This window comes from Pelophylax lessonae (genome assembly GCF_965119305.1).
Source record: "Pelophylax lessonae genome assembly, chromosome: 7".
NCBI lineage: Eukaryota > Metazoa > Chordata > Amphibia > Anura > Ranidae > Pelophylax > Pelophylax lessonae.
The window spans coordinates 269761291-269778159 of NC_138774.1; the positions used below are offsets into that span (position 1 = coordinate 269761291).

Sequence of the window (16869 nt, forward strand, 5' to 3'; positions counted from 1 at the left end):
AGTAAGTGCTGTAGTAAGCCTTCCATACTTGGTAAGATACTGGCTAAGTATATTGCACATCTACAAGGATGCAAAGATGCAAGTCTTCTCTTCTTTATTTCTCTGTAAATACATTCTTTTATGTCCTGACAAAAAAATAAAATAAATAAATCTAGAGGAAATTCCACTTTACCACAAGGGAGGAATACTTTTGGTTAGTGTGTGTGTGTGTGAAGCAAAGGCCATTCCAAGATCTGTGTGCTTCCCCTTTTGCTTTGCATCTAAGCCCTTCCCAGTCAGAAAACAATGAAACTTGGAAATCCTGTATGAGAGATTCACACGGAATAAAAAATAACCTTGTAGTTTATTTCAGGTTTATGTTTGTGAGGGTCCAGAGAGTGGAGGCTTGGGGGTTTTTTAAAGGAAATTCCACATGGGAAAACCAGCTGTTACATCTGTAAGTAATTGTGGGCAAGGCAGTTACAGGAATATATAAATGTGTCAGCAGATTTCCAGCCTCTAGTTTAGAACTTCGGAGCTAATAGTTACACTAGAGGACTATGTGAAAAAAAAAAAAAACTTAAAAAAAGGGACAAATTCCTAAAAAGAAACACAAAAGGTATTGTAGCTTATAATCAATATAGTTGTAACATAGAGATTAGCTGCAGATGGTAAGTGTTGCGATGTTCTGCAAAGCTTACAGTTAAAGCTGGGTTCCAGTAGACAGCAAAGGCCCTGTCCACACGCTGCGACTTTTCGTGCAACTTGGGACTGCAAAGTCATATGCAAAGCCATACCCCATGACTTCCGAAGAGTACCATTCATATCTGTGTGACTTCAAGTCCCAGCGACTTCAAAGCAGTCCCTGCACTACTTTGGTCTGACTTTGATGCGACTTGAGGTCCATAGACCTCAAGATTAAACAGGCATTACTTCAAGTCACAGCAAAGTCATGTGATTTTCAGGTTGTACAAGTGTGAAAGGGGCCGTAATGAATGAAATAAAATCCTTATAAAACAGCAGTTTTGCCTGCCAAAGGATTTGTAATTTTGTTCAGCCAGATATTTACGCCATTCTGCTCCTAAAGCTGGTGGCCTCACTTTTCTCTAGCGCAGTTAAGCAACAAAGCTAGGTCACCTGCATGCGCCCAGCACGTGACTGGATAGTGAAGAAACAGAAAAAGACGAATTATGTCATCTCTCTATTTTCTACTTCTGTCAGCATGATGTTTGTCAGCACACGTGCATGCTAAAAAGCCTGATTTGCCCCAGGACTGCCCCTATCTCTCCTAGTCTACTACAACTTTAGAGTGCTAATTAGAAATGAGGTCAAACTCAGGTACTTAAATGAGTTACTTTTACAAACTCATGCACTGTTTTTTTTTTTAAATAAATAAGTAACCCCATTAAAAAGTTCAGCTTTAATACCTGCATGCAATTTAGAGGTATGTCTCAACTTCAAGATCTAACCAACCTGCATCTTCAAGCCTATTCATGTGATTCTCTGTTCACACAATACAGTTCTAATTTTAAAGTGTAATTCCACCTTCTGGTCAAAGATAACACCTAGGATTCAGTGTTGGCATCAAATGTTCTTAATTCTTACTCAAATATTTTTTTTTAACTGTACGTTAAATTGCCAGCTAGCTGAAGAGCAGTATGTAAACTCTAACAAGGTAATTTTCCTATTTGCGTCTTTGCTTGCTTTTGGTCTGTTTAATATACCATTGAAAAGGTTTTGCAACTAGCAAAGGAAAGTTGGTGAAAAATAAAAAAACTTTAGCATCGTCAGCCATCAACTAGCATTTTCAGGTAGAGAGTTAGAAAAGGCAGGCTATATACACTGCCTGGCCAAAAAAAAAAAACACGGACTCTAATATTTTGTTGGCTTTGATTACGGCACGCATTCGCAGTGGCATTGTTTCGATAAGCTTCTGCAATGTCACAAGGTTTATTTCGTCCAGTGTTGCCTTAATTTTTCACCAAGATCTTGTAATGATGATGGGAGAGTCGGACAACTGCGCAAAGCCTTCTCTGGCACATCCCAAAGATTCTCAATGGGGTTTAGTTCTGGACTCTGTGGTTGCCGATCCATGTGTGAAAATGATGTCTCATGCTCCCTGAACCACTTTTTCACAATTTGAGCCCAATGAATCCTGGCATCGTCATCCTCGAATATGCCCATGCCATTAGGGGAAAAAAAAATCCATAGATGGAATAACCTGGTCATTCAGTATATTCAGGTAGTCAGCTGATCTCATTCTTTGCGCACATGCAGTAACTATCTAATCGTTTAGTTAGTCGCTTAGTTAATTCCAGATGGCGACTTTTTTTTTGGCCAGGCAGTGTATTTCTCTCATTACATGTTTCTTTTAAAGCCTAAGCTTAGCTAAAATTAAAAACATAAAAATCACCACAAGGGACATAACTTATGTATGATGTGTCCCTTATGCTGAATCTTTTTTCTTTTACTACTCTAAAGTTACTGTGAGGCGGGGTTAATACAACTAAAGGGCTGTCAGGAGCTCTCAAGGGATGGGGTTGGAGGGGGAGGTAGGACAGAAAAATATTTCTCCTAAAAGAAGAAATATTAGCACAACGACACATTGTACTGTTGTTTTTTTTTAGCCAACTATGCAAGCCAAACTTAGGCTTTAAAAGCAAAACTTTTTTGCCAAAATGATCTCTCTTTTTTACAGTAACAGCCAATAAGGTTTAAAAATAACAGTCACATTGCTGAATATAACAACGGTAAACCACGTATGTGCTATAGCGTAACAAATTGAGCCTTGCACCCCCCCCCCTTTACTGTAAGTGTTAAATGCTTGTTAAGTCTTGGGGGTTGCAGAAAAAGTTGTATTACTTGCCTTCTGCTCACTCGATCTGTGCAACTGATCTCCCACTGCTTCCTCTATAAGTCGTAGTGGCAAACTCAGCCCCTCCACATACAATGCAGGGTAATAGCCCTGCATGGTAAGTGATGACACGAAGGAACTGGCCACAGCCTGGCTTTGGAGGAAGGAGAAAATGGCTGGAGTAAGGAGTCAGGTTAGAAATCCTAACTATCCAATTCCTTTTCAGGTGAAGCAAAGCAAGCGGATGGCCACAAAATCGATTATGTCGATTTTGTGGCCGGAACTCCTCTTTAAAATATGGCCAGGATATGCTATGGTTGACTGCACCATCATTTGCTGGGGACAGCCCCCATTTTAGGGGTTCTATCCCTGGAAAACAAATATCCCAAGCAAGCAACGTCTCCAGGGGGGCAAAAGGTTCAGATGACGCAAGGAGAAGTGGGGTCAACAAGCTAAAAATGAAAATTAAAAGAAAGTCCATAAATGTCCATAACTCCAAATGTTCACTTTAAGATGGTAGCCGCTCCTCTGGCAGTAATGGATAACCTCTTTGCACTGTAAAACAATAAAACAGGGGGCGCCATCATCTACTGTAAGTGTAGATTTTATTAAACCACATAAAAAGGATTAAATTGCACTTACATATATAAGAAGATTAAGGAATATCAAAACATCTTCTGAGTATCACCAGAGTTCGGCAGAGAATTTGCAGAATTGCACCTGGTACACAGGTGTGTATATGCCTTTGTAAATAGAAATTCTATACAGCATCAATGGAGTGCAACATATCTCTGGATAGTAAACCCCATGAATATGGTAAATTAGTAACTATTTTTTTCAAACAGTGCTTACAGATAAAGTTGATATACTTGAACATATTGCACATAAAACTGGCATGATGTATTTATTCTCTTAATCATCGTTTTCCATATGACTGTGTTCATACATTATGCTTGTTTTTTGTAGGAATATACAGTGCATACGGAAAGTATTCACTGCGCTTCATTTTTTCCACATTTTGTTGTTACAGCCTTATTCCGAAATTGATTAAATTCATTATTTTCCTCAAAATTCTACAAACAATACCCCATAATGACAATGTGAAAGAAGTTTATTTGAAATCTTTACAAATGTATTTAAAATAAAAAAGGAAAACAATCACATGTACATAAGTATTCACAGCCTTTGCTTAATACTTTGTGGAAGAACCCTTGGCCACAATTAAAGTCTAAAGTCTTTTTGAGTATAATGCTACAAGCTTGGCACACCTATTTTTGGGCAATTTCTCCTATTCTTCTGTATCAAGGTTTCCAGGCCTGTGTCCTGATGTCGGTCTGCCATTGTTACCGGTTACCTCTCCAGCCCATGTGAGCTGTGACCCTGGGTGTGAGAACTGAGACATTGACAACTCCGGCATCTTTGTTTTGTGGTTTTATTGTAGATAAGGGGATGGGAGAAGGGAATGAGTGGGATATTCCTTAGGCTCAACTAAATACACTTGGGACTTTATCCAGGAAATGTCTGTGGGGAGACTTCCCCTTCAGCAAACACATCTGGAACCCATGACACCTTAACTAAAAGAAATCATGGCTCTGCTGTTAGGCAGACAAGGCCCACTATACATTTACCTAGCACGTACCTGTAGTATGCTACACTTCTTTGCAGGACCTCCCAAACTCCATTAGGTTGGATGGGGAGTGTCAGTAAACAGCCATTTTCAGATCCCTCCAGAGATGTTCAATTGGGTTCAAGTCAGACCTTGGCTGGGCCACTCAAGGACATTCACAGAGTTGTCCTATAGCCAGTCACTCCTTTGTTATCTTGGCTGTGTACTTAGGGTCGTTATCCTGTTGGAAGATGAACCTTCGCCCCAGTCTGAGGTCCAGAGCGCTCTGGAGCAAGTTTTCATCAAGGATGTCTCTGTACATTGCTGCATTCATCTTTTCATCAATCCTGATTTCACTGTAGGGATGGTATTGGCCAGGTGATGAGCTGTGCCTGGTTTACCCCAGACATGACGCCTGCCATTCAGGCCAAAGAGTTTAATCTTTGTTTCATCAGTACTGATTGGTGGAGTGCTGCAGAGATGGTTGTTCTTCTGGAAGGTTCTCCTCTCTCCACAGAGAAACGCTGGAGCTCTGTCAGAGTGACTGTCCGGTTCTTGGTCATCACCCAGACTAAGGCCCTTTTCTCTCTGATCGCTCAGTTTTGCCGGGCGGCCCAATCTAGGAAGAGTCCTGGTGGTTCCAAACGTCTTCCATTTACGGACGATGGAGACCACTGTGCTCATTGGGACCTTCGATGCTGCATACATTTTTCTGTACCCTTCCCTAGATCTGTGCCTCCATACAATCCTGTCTCAGAGGTCTACAGACAATTCCTTGGGTTTCATGACTTGGTTTGAGCTCTGAAATGCACTGTTAACTGTGGGACCTTATATAGACAGGTGCGTGCCTTTCCAAATCCTGTCCAATCAACTGAATTTACCAATCAAGTTGAAGAAACATCTCGAGGATGACCAGTGGAAACAGGATGCACGTAAACTTAATTTTGAGTGTCATGGCATAAGCTGTAAATACTTATGTACATGTGATTTTTATTTTTAATAAATTTGCAAAGATTTCATACAAAGTTCTTTCACGTTGTCATTATGGAGTTTTTTTTGTAGAATTTTAAGGAAAATAATGATTTTTATCCATTTTGGAATAAGGGTGTAACATAACAAAATAGGGAAAATGTGAAGCGCTGTGAATACTTTCTGGATGCACTGTATATATATATATATACAGTATATTGTATGTTTTTTTTCTGCAAAAGCAGAGTTTTCCTTTGACAGTGAAATCCATTGCTGAATAAAATATCAACTGCAGCTCCTTAATCCAGTTCATTATTCCAGGAGGGTAGAGCACCAATTGGCCATTTGCCACTAATGTTAATAGAAAACATCTGTAGGGTTAGAGCTATCCAGCCCCTTTTCCATAGGACCCCGTGTCTGCTAAATGTGAGATCACATTTCACTCTCATGCGAAAATGTTTTTTCTTTTCTAAGTACATAATATGGAGCTTAAAGAGACCCTGTCGCCAACCAAAGAAATGCAGGTAAAAAGCACAGAAAAATCAAATATTTTTAATGTTTACCATCAGCAGTTTTGCATTCGATAAACAATTTTTCATTCCCTTGCAATGTACTTCCGAAATTGCTAACAAATTTAATTTCTGTACGAAGAGTCAATTTCCTACACAGCCCCCTCCCTCCTGTCATGGCACTCTTCTGGGAGTTTCTAATTAATGTCAGTGCTGGCCCAGCTTCTCCACTCCTCTCTTCACTTCCCTACATAACCTTATAGAGGAGCGAATATTAAAAAAGTGTCACTTGAGTAACAGCTCTGAATCTGCTGGGTGCCACTGACATCATGTAGGTTTTTACAGGTAAATAACATTTGTTAAATGGACATATAATCTTTTGGTAGAAGGAATAGTCTGGCCACAGGGTCTCCTTATCTGCTACTGTCAGACTATAAATGTTTGGTTCACATATATTTGGGGGCCGTGTTTGCTTGGGCACAGCAACCCATTCATTTGCCTAAATAAACGCAGCCCACAGAAGTGTGTGTTTGTGTATATATATATATATATATATATAAATATATAATGTATGTGTGTGTATATATATCTCTATATTTGAACCTAGAGTTACTCCCAAAAAGCAAACAAGCCATATATACCTTGATTCAGCGCCAATATAAGCACCCAGTGTGATAATGAAGGGATGTAGTGCTTCCCTGGAGGTAAAATTAACAACTTCTAAATGTCAGAAGTACTCATCAATGCACATAGATTTCTCAAGTTGCTCTCTGTGATAAGACGAATCTTTATCTCATTAAGAAAATGGAAGATTGTGTTTTGGAAGCTAAGCTCCAGAATAAACAAATATTGTCTAAATACAAGAGGTATGTGTCTTTTTCCAGATTTGTGTAATAATCCAATCCATTGCCTCTGTGCAAAAGTTTCCTATAATAAAGACCGTGCACTTCACTCTCTCTCCTTGTGCAGGGTGACTGGTCTTATATCCGCCCCTCCTGTAGTTTTCTGCAAGTAGCCTGTAGTGGGTGGAGCCTGCTCTCTGCACAGGCTATGTGTAGCATACGGATGATGTCACCATTCATTTTAAAAGGTGATATTTTCATTTAGTGCACAGATAGTGGATTTTATATCCTTTCTGGCTATTGTAAAATATATATTAAAACACTTTTTTTTTTTTATTTATTTTTTGCCTGGAGTTCAGCGTTAAAAAGAACCAGGCAAGAATAGACAGTTGTAGGAATCTGAATTTCCAACTGCTTTGGTTTGTTTGAATTTCTTTTGAAAAACTGCAAAAAAAGAGGAAATACTGACTGATTTCTTTAGAAAAACCGCAAGTAGGAAAAAAAGGGACCAAGTTACAGAAAACGCCTGCCATGTTTTAAAGATAGTGTGTGTCAATTTCTTTTTTACCTCTAGTTTAACCTTTCTGCCCTCCTGCAAGATCTTGCAAAATGAAATCTTGTTTCAGTAAATTAAAAAAGGAAAGTCTGTGACATATAATAGGTGTAGCCTGCACTGTACACTGTGATTTGTTTTCCTATTTAATGGGTGTTAACCAAGCCATTGTAGTGTTGCAATGTGTTACATTTGTTGTACTTACGTTATGCATAAAGTACTTTTGTAAAGTTATAATGCAGATCTTATAAGAACATTGTCAGCTGTAGTGGGGAAGTATTGCTGAAAAGAAAGGTCTTGAAATTTTCAAATTTTTATTTGCATTTATTTGAAAACATATCAATAAAACATAGCCAGGGCATTTTGGGGTTAGACTCCTTCTTCAGGGTAAAGGTTATGACTGTAGAACAGTGCATGGATAGGTGTGGAGCAAGAGTTGAATACTTTGGCGAAGCAGAGCTGATAATCTGCATGTGTTCCAAACTGCCAGCAGTGATCAGCACGCAGAGTGGAGGATGGTACCTTATTTTCTCTATCGCTCATTGACAGACGTAGTCCTTGGTGATTCAACACCCTCGGGTTATGCTGCCCTCTACAGGAGTAGGACTAGACAGGAAAGAAAACGTTCTGGCCACACCCTAGGGGCAGTCCCAGAGGGTATATCCTCTCACTTCCTGCTCTAGCAAATCAGTTTTTTTCTGTCTAGTTAGGAGTAAGGACCTAGATACCTTGCTGGGATCTTCGGTCCTGGCAGGATTTTTTTCTTAGAAAAGATTTTTTAGACAGCTTTTTTCTCCAGTGTTCCTGTGAGATCTTCAAGCAAGAAAGCTGAACTGGGCGACGGCCTGGATGTTGAGATCCAGTGGTCACCCCAGTTCAGCCTACGAGCGCGTGCAGGCCATAGCTCCGCGCTGGGTCGGCCGCGACATAGTCCCACTGGAATTTCCTGGCGTCCATAGACATTTAGGAGGCCTATCTTTATATCCCCATCATCGCAGTACATCAGCGTTTTTTCGCTTTCCCAAAGATCATCCCTGGTTCCCACCAGGAGACTGAACTATCTGGGCCTAAGGTTGGATACATCCTGGGCAAGAGAGTTTCTCCTTGCGGAGAAACTCCAGAAGGTTCAGTCAACGATTCGGATGTTGCTGTCCGTCAATTGGCTGGGACTGATGGTGGCCTTCTTAGAGGCAGTACCGTATACCCAGTCTCATACCCGAATTCTCCTGAAGGAGATTCTTTTTTAATGGAATCAGAATTCCGATTCCCTGGACAATCGGATCCGGTTGAGCGAGCGGACCAGGAAGTCTCCGATGCTCAACCAGGGGAAGTCATTTCTTCCGATAGTATCCAGATTACCAATAGGGTATCGGAACTGAGAGCGATCAGATTTTGTCTGATTTACTGGATCGAGCAGCTCTAGAGCAGCCCGATTCGGATCCAATCGCATATGGCCTCTTCATCCAGAGGTTTTTCACTAGCTGTCCCTTCATTGGGACATCCCGGATGTGGATCTGTTGGCACCTTGGCTCAACAGGAAGGTGCGGAGGTTTGTAGCTCTCACCGCGATCCTCTAGCGGACGCAGCAGAAACGCTAATCGTCCCGTGGGGGCAGTATCAGCTACGGCATGCCTTCCATCCTCTCAAGTTGCTGCGGGAACTTCTTCGCAGGATAGAGGTGGAGGGAATTCCAGTTATTCTGGAAATTCCGGACTGACCTCGTCGAGCCTGGTACGCCGACTTGGTGAGGCTAGTCGCGGACGCTCCTTGGAGACTTCCTCTCAGGGAGGATTTGCGGTCTCAGGGACCGATCTTCCATCTTGCTTTACAGTCGCTGGCTTAATGGCCTGGCCATTGAGACCCAGGTACTGAAGGACAAGGGAGTGTCAGCTTCAGTTATTCCTACTTCCAGTTAAAGCAAGGAAAGCGACTTCCAGCACATGGAAGTCTTATATTGCGTGGTGTGAATCTCTTGGATTTCCACCACATACCTATTCGGTGATCCGAATCTTGGTCTGTCTGCAACAAGGGGTTGAGCAGAAACTATCCTTGAGCACGATTAAGGGTCAGGTTTTCGGCGTTAGCAATCTTCTTTTTAGAAACCTTTGGCTAATCATTCCTTGGTGCGGAATTTCATCCAGGGGGTGCGACAGCTGGCTCCGCCAGTGCGCGCACCCTTACCGCCTGGGATCTTAATTTAGTGTGGTCGGTTCTTCAAAAACTTCTCTTTGAAGATATCAGGGAGATTCCCTTGCTTACATTATCCCAGAAGGTGGCCTTCTTGGTGGCCATTACTTCTGTACGCAGGGTGTCAGAACTGGCTGCATTATCCTGTCGTTCCCCAGATCTGGTGGTTCATAGGGATAAGGTGGTTCTTCTTCCGAATCCATCCTTCCTTCCTAAAGTGGTTTTCATAAGACGGACTCACTTTTGTAATCACGGATAGCCCTTGAAGGGGATTGCCTGTGTCTGCCGCGACCATATCTAGATGGATCAGTCAGACGGTGGTACAGGCTTATTCTATTAAGGGTCGGAATCCTCCGTTTCCTGTTAGGGCGCACTTCACTCGAGCGCTCAGTTCTTCCTGGGCCTATCGCCATCAGGCGTCAGTGGTCCAGGTATGTAAGGCGACCACCTGGTCGTCGGTACATACCTTTACAAAATTTTATAAGATTGATGTGATGGCATCGGCGGATGCCTCATTTGGCCGCAAGGTTTTGCAGGCCGCAATTTGAGGAAACCGGTGGTCTACCTCGAGGGTTTTTTTCTGTTGAAAAATTTCTGTTGAGTCTCATCACTGAGGATGAGCATGGTAAACTTCTAGTTGGCACCGGTTGGGCCTTCTAGATTGGATTTGATTTCCATTTTTCCCACCCCTCATTTGTGGTACTGCTTTGGGACGTCCCGAGGGTGTTGAATCACCGAGGACTACGTCTGTCAATGAGCGATAGAGAAAAATGGATTTTTGTAAAATCTTACCGTAAAATCCTTTTCTCTTAGCTCATTGACAGACGTAGTACCCGCCCCTTTGTTTTTAAGTTGGGTTGGGTTAAATTCTCTAAACACTGCTTTGTGACATAACTGATTTGCTAGAGCAGGAAGTGAGAGGATATACCCTCTGGGACTGCCCCTAGGGTGTGGCCAGAACGTTTTCTTTCCTGTCTAGTCCTACTCCTGTAGAGGGCAGCATAACCCGAGGGTGTTGAATCACCGAGGACTATGTCTGTCAATGAGCTAAGAGAAAAGGATTTTACGGTAAGATTTTACAAAAATCCATTTTTTTCATTTTATGGCAAATCTTCGCCTCCTTGTAACACACACAGTATAATATATACAGTATATATATATATTATTTATTTATTTATTTTTAAATATATATATTTTTTACCAAAATCAGGATCATTTAAATAAGTATGTAAAGCCCATTTTGTTAAGGTACTTACAAGTAAACCCATTTAGTGGCATATTTATAAAACAGTGGTGGAATATTATTTACTGATCATTAGTCATTGTCTGAGCATTCTCCCCATAAAATACATGTGCTTTCCACATTCACCCACATGTTGGCATAATCTAGTCATACTTGATGCCATTTGCTCACAACCCACATTCCCCATGATGAACAGTAATGCTAGATCCTAGGACAATGTTCTGTGTTTAATATAACAGTCCCCAGACTAATTGCTTTAAAATATTATTTTTTGATCACTGATTCCTATTTTTCTAGTGGAACACCGTGGCCATGATTCACTCATCACTGCACATGTTTAACAAAGGCTTTCCTCTCCACCTTGCTAGTTACTAACCCTCTTCAGAGGATAGCAGGGCAAAATGCTAGCAGATGGTGATTCAGGTGAATCTAGGCACCCCAATATGTATAGATGTGACCTCTTTTTTTTTTTTTTTTTTTAAGTAAATAGTGCAAAGGGAGAAGACAATGGAGGTTGAACTGGATGGTCTTTTTTCAACCAGACTAACTACGTAACTTTGTAACATGCCCTTCATAGGCCAACGCCATCACAAATGTGTACTTTTGTTTCTCTTGACTGTTGGTAAGGGCTCTTTCACACGGAGCGGACCGCATTGCGATCCGCTCCGGCACTTTTATTTTTTTCACGGAGCGGATGACACTTGTGTCATCCGCTCCATATATCCGCATATCATCCCATCCGTTTGCGGATGATATACGGACATAATGTAAGTCTATGGGCATTGCGGATGTCAGTGGATGACACCGCTGACATCCGATTTTGCATCCGTTCCGTTTTTTAAACGGAACAAAAATAGGGTTCTGTTCCGTTCCAAAAAACGGAACAGAACTGAAAGGATGAAAATCAGATGTCCAGCGGATGGTCATCCACTGACATCCGCAATGCCATTGACATACATTATGTCCGTATGTCATCCGAAAAAAAAATAGGATGATTTGCGGACATGCGGAACGCCCACGTGAAAGGGCCCCAAGTCAAATCTCAGCTAGATTTTGAGGGATTTCAGCTGTGAAATACTGCCCCAATACCAAAAAAGAAGGGAAGTTGTGTAAAATCTACATAAAAACAGAATGCAATTATTTGCAAATCTCATATACCCATATTCATTCACAATAAAAAAAATAGATAAAATGTTTAAACTGAAAAAATGTACAGTTTTAAGAAAAAAATAAGGTCATTTTAAAATTGATGGCAGCAACACATCTTGAAAATGTTGGGACAGAGCAACAAAAAGCTTTCAAAGCAGCACTAGCAAGGAAGACCTGAAAGAACATTTTGCAACTTATTAGGGTTAATTGACAACAGATCAATAACATGATTGGGTAAAAAAAAAAGGGGCATCTTAGAGAATCAGAGTGTCTCAGAAGTAAAGATGGGCAGAGGTTCACCAATCTGTGAAGAGCTGCATCTAAAAATTGTCAAACAATTTCAGAATAATGTTCCTCAGCCAAAAACTGCAAAGACTTTACATATATCATCATCCACAGTACATAATCATCAAAAGATTCCTAGAATCTGAAGAAATCTGTGCACAAAGGACAAGGCCGAAGTGCAATATTGGATGCTTGTGATCTTCTGGCCGTCATACAGCACTGTTTTGTAAAAACAGTTATGATTCTTTGATGGATATCACTGCATAGGCTCAGGAATACTTCCACAGATCCCTGTGTTTGAACGCAGTTTGCCATGCCATCCAAACATGCAAGTTAAAGCTCTTTCATGCAAAGAAGCCTTATGTGAACATGATCCAGGAACTCCACCATATTCTCTGGGCCAAAGCTCTTTTAAAATGGTCTGTTGCAAAGTGCAAAAATGTTTTGTGGTCAGAAGAATCAAAGTTTGATCTTCTTTTTGTCAAACATGGGCATGCGTCCTCCAGACAAAAGAGGGATCTTCTGGCTTGTTATGAGCATCAGTTCAGAAGCCTGCATCTCTGATGGTATGGGGATGTATTAGTGTGTATGGAATAGGCAGCTTGCACATCTGGAAAGTCACCGTCAATGCTGAAAAATTCACTATATTACCAAAAGTATTGGGACACCTGTGTTAACACGCACATAATATTTAACCACTTCCGGACTGCCCGCCACAGTTTTACGTCTGTACTTTGACTTTAAACATCGGGGTTATGGCAGCCCCGATATTTTTTTAAACTGCGGGCGGTCTGCTTTAACATAAGGGTAGTCCCAGCGGTGGATTCGCCAAGGGATCACCCTTATGGGCAGCGGGAGAGGTGCCCTGGGTTTATAAGATTTGCAAATCATTGCATTCTGTTTTTATGTTGTTTAAACACAGTGTTCCCACGTTTTTGGAATTGGTTTTGTATATTTACCAGGGCTCTCAGCTTAACATTAAAAAGCCGAGAGATAATGTCCGATTCCCTTGATGGATTCTGTCTGAAATGCAAAAAAATCAGCTAGTCCAAATGCTGGAGAGTAACATATTGTTTGTGGCTTTGTGGCAGAGAAAGAAGTACCCCTCCACTCGTGTCTCCAAGAAAGCAGTGTGTGATAATTCCCTTTTAGAAGGTGTAGGCCTTTAATTCCAAAAAATGCTAATTTTTGTTATTGCCAATATAAGTAAATGAATTGCAAGCTTTTGTTTTTCTATTTTACATTCCCAGACCTTGCCATACGTGCAATGTGCCTTATTTCTAATGTAATGCATCGTTTGCCCTCTACAGGAGAAAGAGAAGAAGTACATGCTGCCCCTGGATAATCTAAAACTGAGGGATATTGAAAAGGGATTTATGTCCAGCAAATACATTTTTGCCCTGTTCAATACCGAACAAAGGTGAGTGTTTTTTGTCTTGCTGTAATAAAGTAACACTCTGGAAATATCTGCTAATATAAACTAAGAGCATCAGCTTCTTTTTTATATCAGAAATGTTTTTTTGAACCAAAATAAACTTTAACAGTCCAGTAAGAGTATCAGCTTCTAGCAAACATCATAACTTTATCTCTTACCTCTTAAAAGTCAGATACACCACCCAACACTCTCATTTGATAAGATTTACACCCTCTGCCCTCCATCCCACAATGGTCCCAGGGGTTTGAGTAACCTGATGATCACCAGATCAGAACATGCATGACCACTACAGACTGGTGGCTCTGCCTATAATCAGGAGAAACAAAAGTGATCAGCATTCCTCTGACCTAACTGATTTTATTGTTTGCTTAAACTTTTGTTAGGTAAATGGGGCCCATATACATGGAACTGTCTGATGAGGTGACTATCCAGCTTTTTGGTGGCAGAAGCAGATGCTGCATTGTTTAGACAGGTTTGATAACCTTGTCTGATTGCTATTCCCCTGGATCCCCTGAAATCTCCAAATGGTTAGAGTTTAGTGGTTAGTGTCTGCACATTCAATTATATTCGAATTATTATGGCAAGCTTTACACAGTTTGTATTGCCCCTTTGGAGTCAAGCATATGTTTTGTTTAGGGTGCTACAGCTTGTAAGCTTTGTTGAGTTTTTGAGTAGGATAAAGCTTCTAGTCCTAGGTCTACATATTTCCTGTTAGCAAGACCTCATTGCCAATCAGCTTTTGCACAGGCCTTTATAGACAGTGCATCCAGAAAGTATTCACAGAGCTTCACTTTTTCTACATTTTGTTATGTTACAGCCTTATTCCAAAATGGATTAAATTCATTATTTCTCTTTCGTTCATTGATGGACACAGCTCCTTATCTTCTTAACCTTTGGGTTAAAACTTCCCCCTACAGGAGTAGGACACTAGGCAGAAAAAAAGACTGGCTACTCCCCCTCCCTGCTATAGGTACTCCTATTTCTTCTGCCTAGTCAGGAGTAAGGACAAGGTTCCTTGCTGGGATCTTTGGTCCTGGCAATTTTTTTCCTTTTAGATCGATTTTTTTCCCTGTGAGATCTACAATCAACTGCCAGACTGGGCGTTGGGCTGCATAATCTAGATCCATTGTTCACCCCAGTCTGGCCAGCGAGTGCGTGCAGACCTCAGGTCCGCGCTAGGTCGACTGCGATCTAGCCCCACCAGACAGGGGCTGGCCTGTGAGTTAAATCGCATACGACCAGGTTTTGGCTTGCGTCGCAACGTTCCTCCTGGCCAACAGCCCCCCCATTTCAAGAGGAGGATTTTTCTGGAGCAGTGCTCGTCTGGTTATTGGCATGGTAAGTAGCTCTCCTCTCTCTCCCCCTAGAGGGTTTTGGGGTGGACGTGGGCCCCTTCATGGGATGGCTGGACCCCTGGGTTCCCCTTCTTCCTTTTAAGCACCCCCTCATCTGTGTCTGGTGGTCCCTGTTGGCAATCTATCTCCCCTATCTGCCCCCCTCACCCTCACCCTCTCCACTTGTTCTTTGGTTGTAGGGTGGTCTGGCCTACCTCCTGGGGCTGAGGCAGGGTACTACTGTACTGGCGATGGGGGCGTGCACCACCAGCGACAGGGCGATTAGGTGGGGGGGGGGTTTACCTGGTGGGGGCTCCTGCCATGGCCCCCTTCTTGCCTTGCCCATTTCTGAGACCTAGGGATCGCCCCTGGGAGCCTTGTGGTGCCGTGCAGGGCTGCCATTTTCTTGTAGCCTGTGTGCTTTAATGCACGGCGGCCATGTTTGCGTAGTTGGGCGGCCAGTTTGCGGTAGTCTGGCATTGAAAATAGTGGCGGCCATGACAGTGGACCCTTTCTGGGCAGCGATTTCAGCTGCGGGAGACCCTCCTCATCCCTTGGTGCTGACTCCTGTGTCTTTTCATTACCTGGACGCCACTCGTGGAGTATATTATCCTGGTGCTGCCGGTGCTTGTTCTGAGGGGTGGTGAGTCTTGTGGGGTCCTCTCTCTCTCTCTCTGCTGCAGGATCGATTGGTGCTCTGTTACTGGCGACCGGGTGATGCTGCCAGAGCGGTGGGGGTGTCCCTTAGCAGTGTTTTGCACTTTTTTGTGGGGGTCCCCCTATTAACTCATGAAGTCTTTGGCACACGTTTAACCACCTGACCCCTCTCAGAGGCTGCGGGGCCCTCCGGTTCCCAACCATCCATTCATGCACTGACCGTGGTTCTGGAGTCCTTTGTGTCCCGGGTGGAGGTGGTTTAGGGTAGCGGGCTAGCAAAAAGCGCCCCCCGCCTTCCCCTGTCTCTTTACATCCTGAATCTGATTCAACTGCGGCAGACATGGCTCACCCTGTGGGGTCTGTGACCAGGCTCTCTGAATTCTCAGATAGAGAGAATGATTCCTCTACAACCGTAGCTGCGCACGAAAAGGCACTGGTGGACACACTGATTGTGTCTATGCATGAGACTTTAAAGATGGAGTATGCGTTTACTAAAATATGGGGAGCCTGGGTTGATATGGTCGAAACCTGTTCTACAGAGGAGGCTTAGTCCTCCAAAATGTGTTGGGTGGAGGAGCGTGTGGGCATGGAGGACCTATTCCTGGAGCTGTGTGCCGCATGAAAGACCTGTGAGGTATAGTACCCGTTTTCCCTTTGCTGCTTGGACCTTTATATCAGTGCTATTGTGAGTTGAGGCTATCCTTACATATTTGTCTTGTTTGCTTGACTTCCATTGATTTTCCCTCCCCCCACCTTCTCCCTTTCGTTTTCCCTTTTAAAATGTATTTTGAGATTTCTGTGACACGCACCTCACTTGTCTTGTCTGTTTTGTGCCCGCATTGGGTACACTGACCGCATTTTGTAACCCCTTTGCAGAGGGTGTTGTGTTCTCCTTTTGTATACCTAATACTTTAATAAAGTTGAAGTTTAAAAAAAAAAAGATGGAGTATGCAGCTAAAGCTGCAACAGGGGCACCGGTTCCCTTTGACACTCACAAGCTGTCCAGAGCAGCAAAGGGGTTTCCTTTCCCATCCTATTTTAATAGGATTGTCGCTAAAGAGTGGGGACGGCCAAAACATTCCCTTGTCGTCCCTAAGCGATTAGTCCCTTTGAGGAGTCCCTTCCTGAAAAGTTGACTGATCCACCGGCGGTGGACCCACCGGTTTCCAGATTGAACAAGCAAACCATGATTCCAGTTGAAGAATCTCTGGCCTTTAAGGATCCAGCTGACAGGAAGGCGGAGGCTGTGGCCCGCAATATGTACATG

At 42.6% G+C, this 16869-nt stretch overlaps 1 protein-coding gene across 4 annotated transcripts in view; it reads left to right on the forward strand.

The window, feature by feature from the left end:
• The window catches only part of DNM1 (dynamin 1), a 254922-nt gene that overhangs the window by 191671 nt on the left and 46382 nt on the right, over window positions 1–16869 (forward strand). For all 4 annotated transcript variants that reach the window (XM_082262794.1, XM_082262793.1, XM_082262792.1 and 1 more), the window contains one exon: window positions 13487–13596. In XM_082262794.1, coding sequence (XP_082118920.1) covers window positions 13487–13596 — 110 coding nt within the window. The remainder of the gene's footprint in view (window positions 1–13486; window positions 13597–16869) is intronic.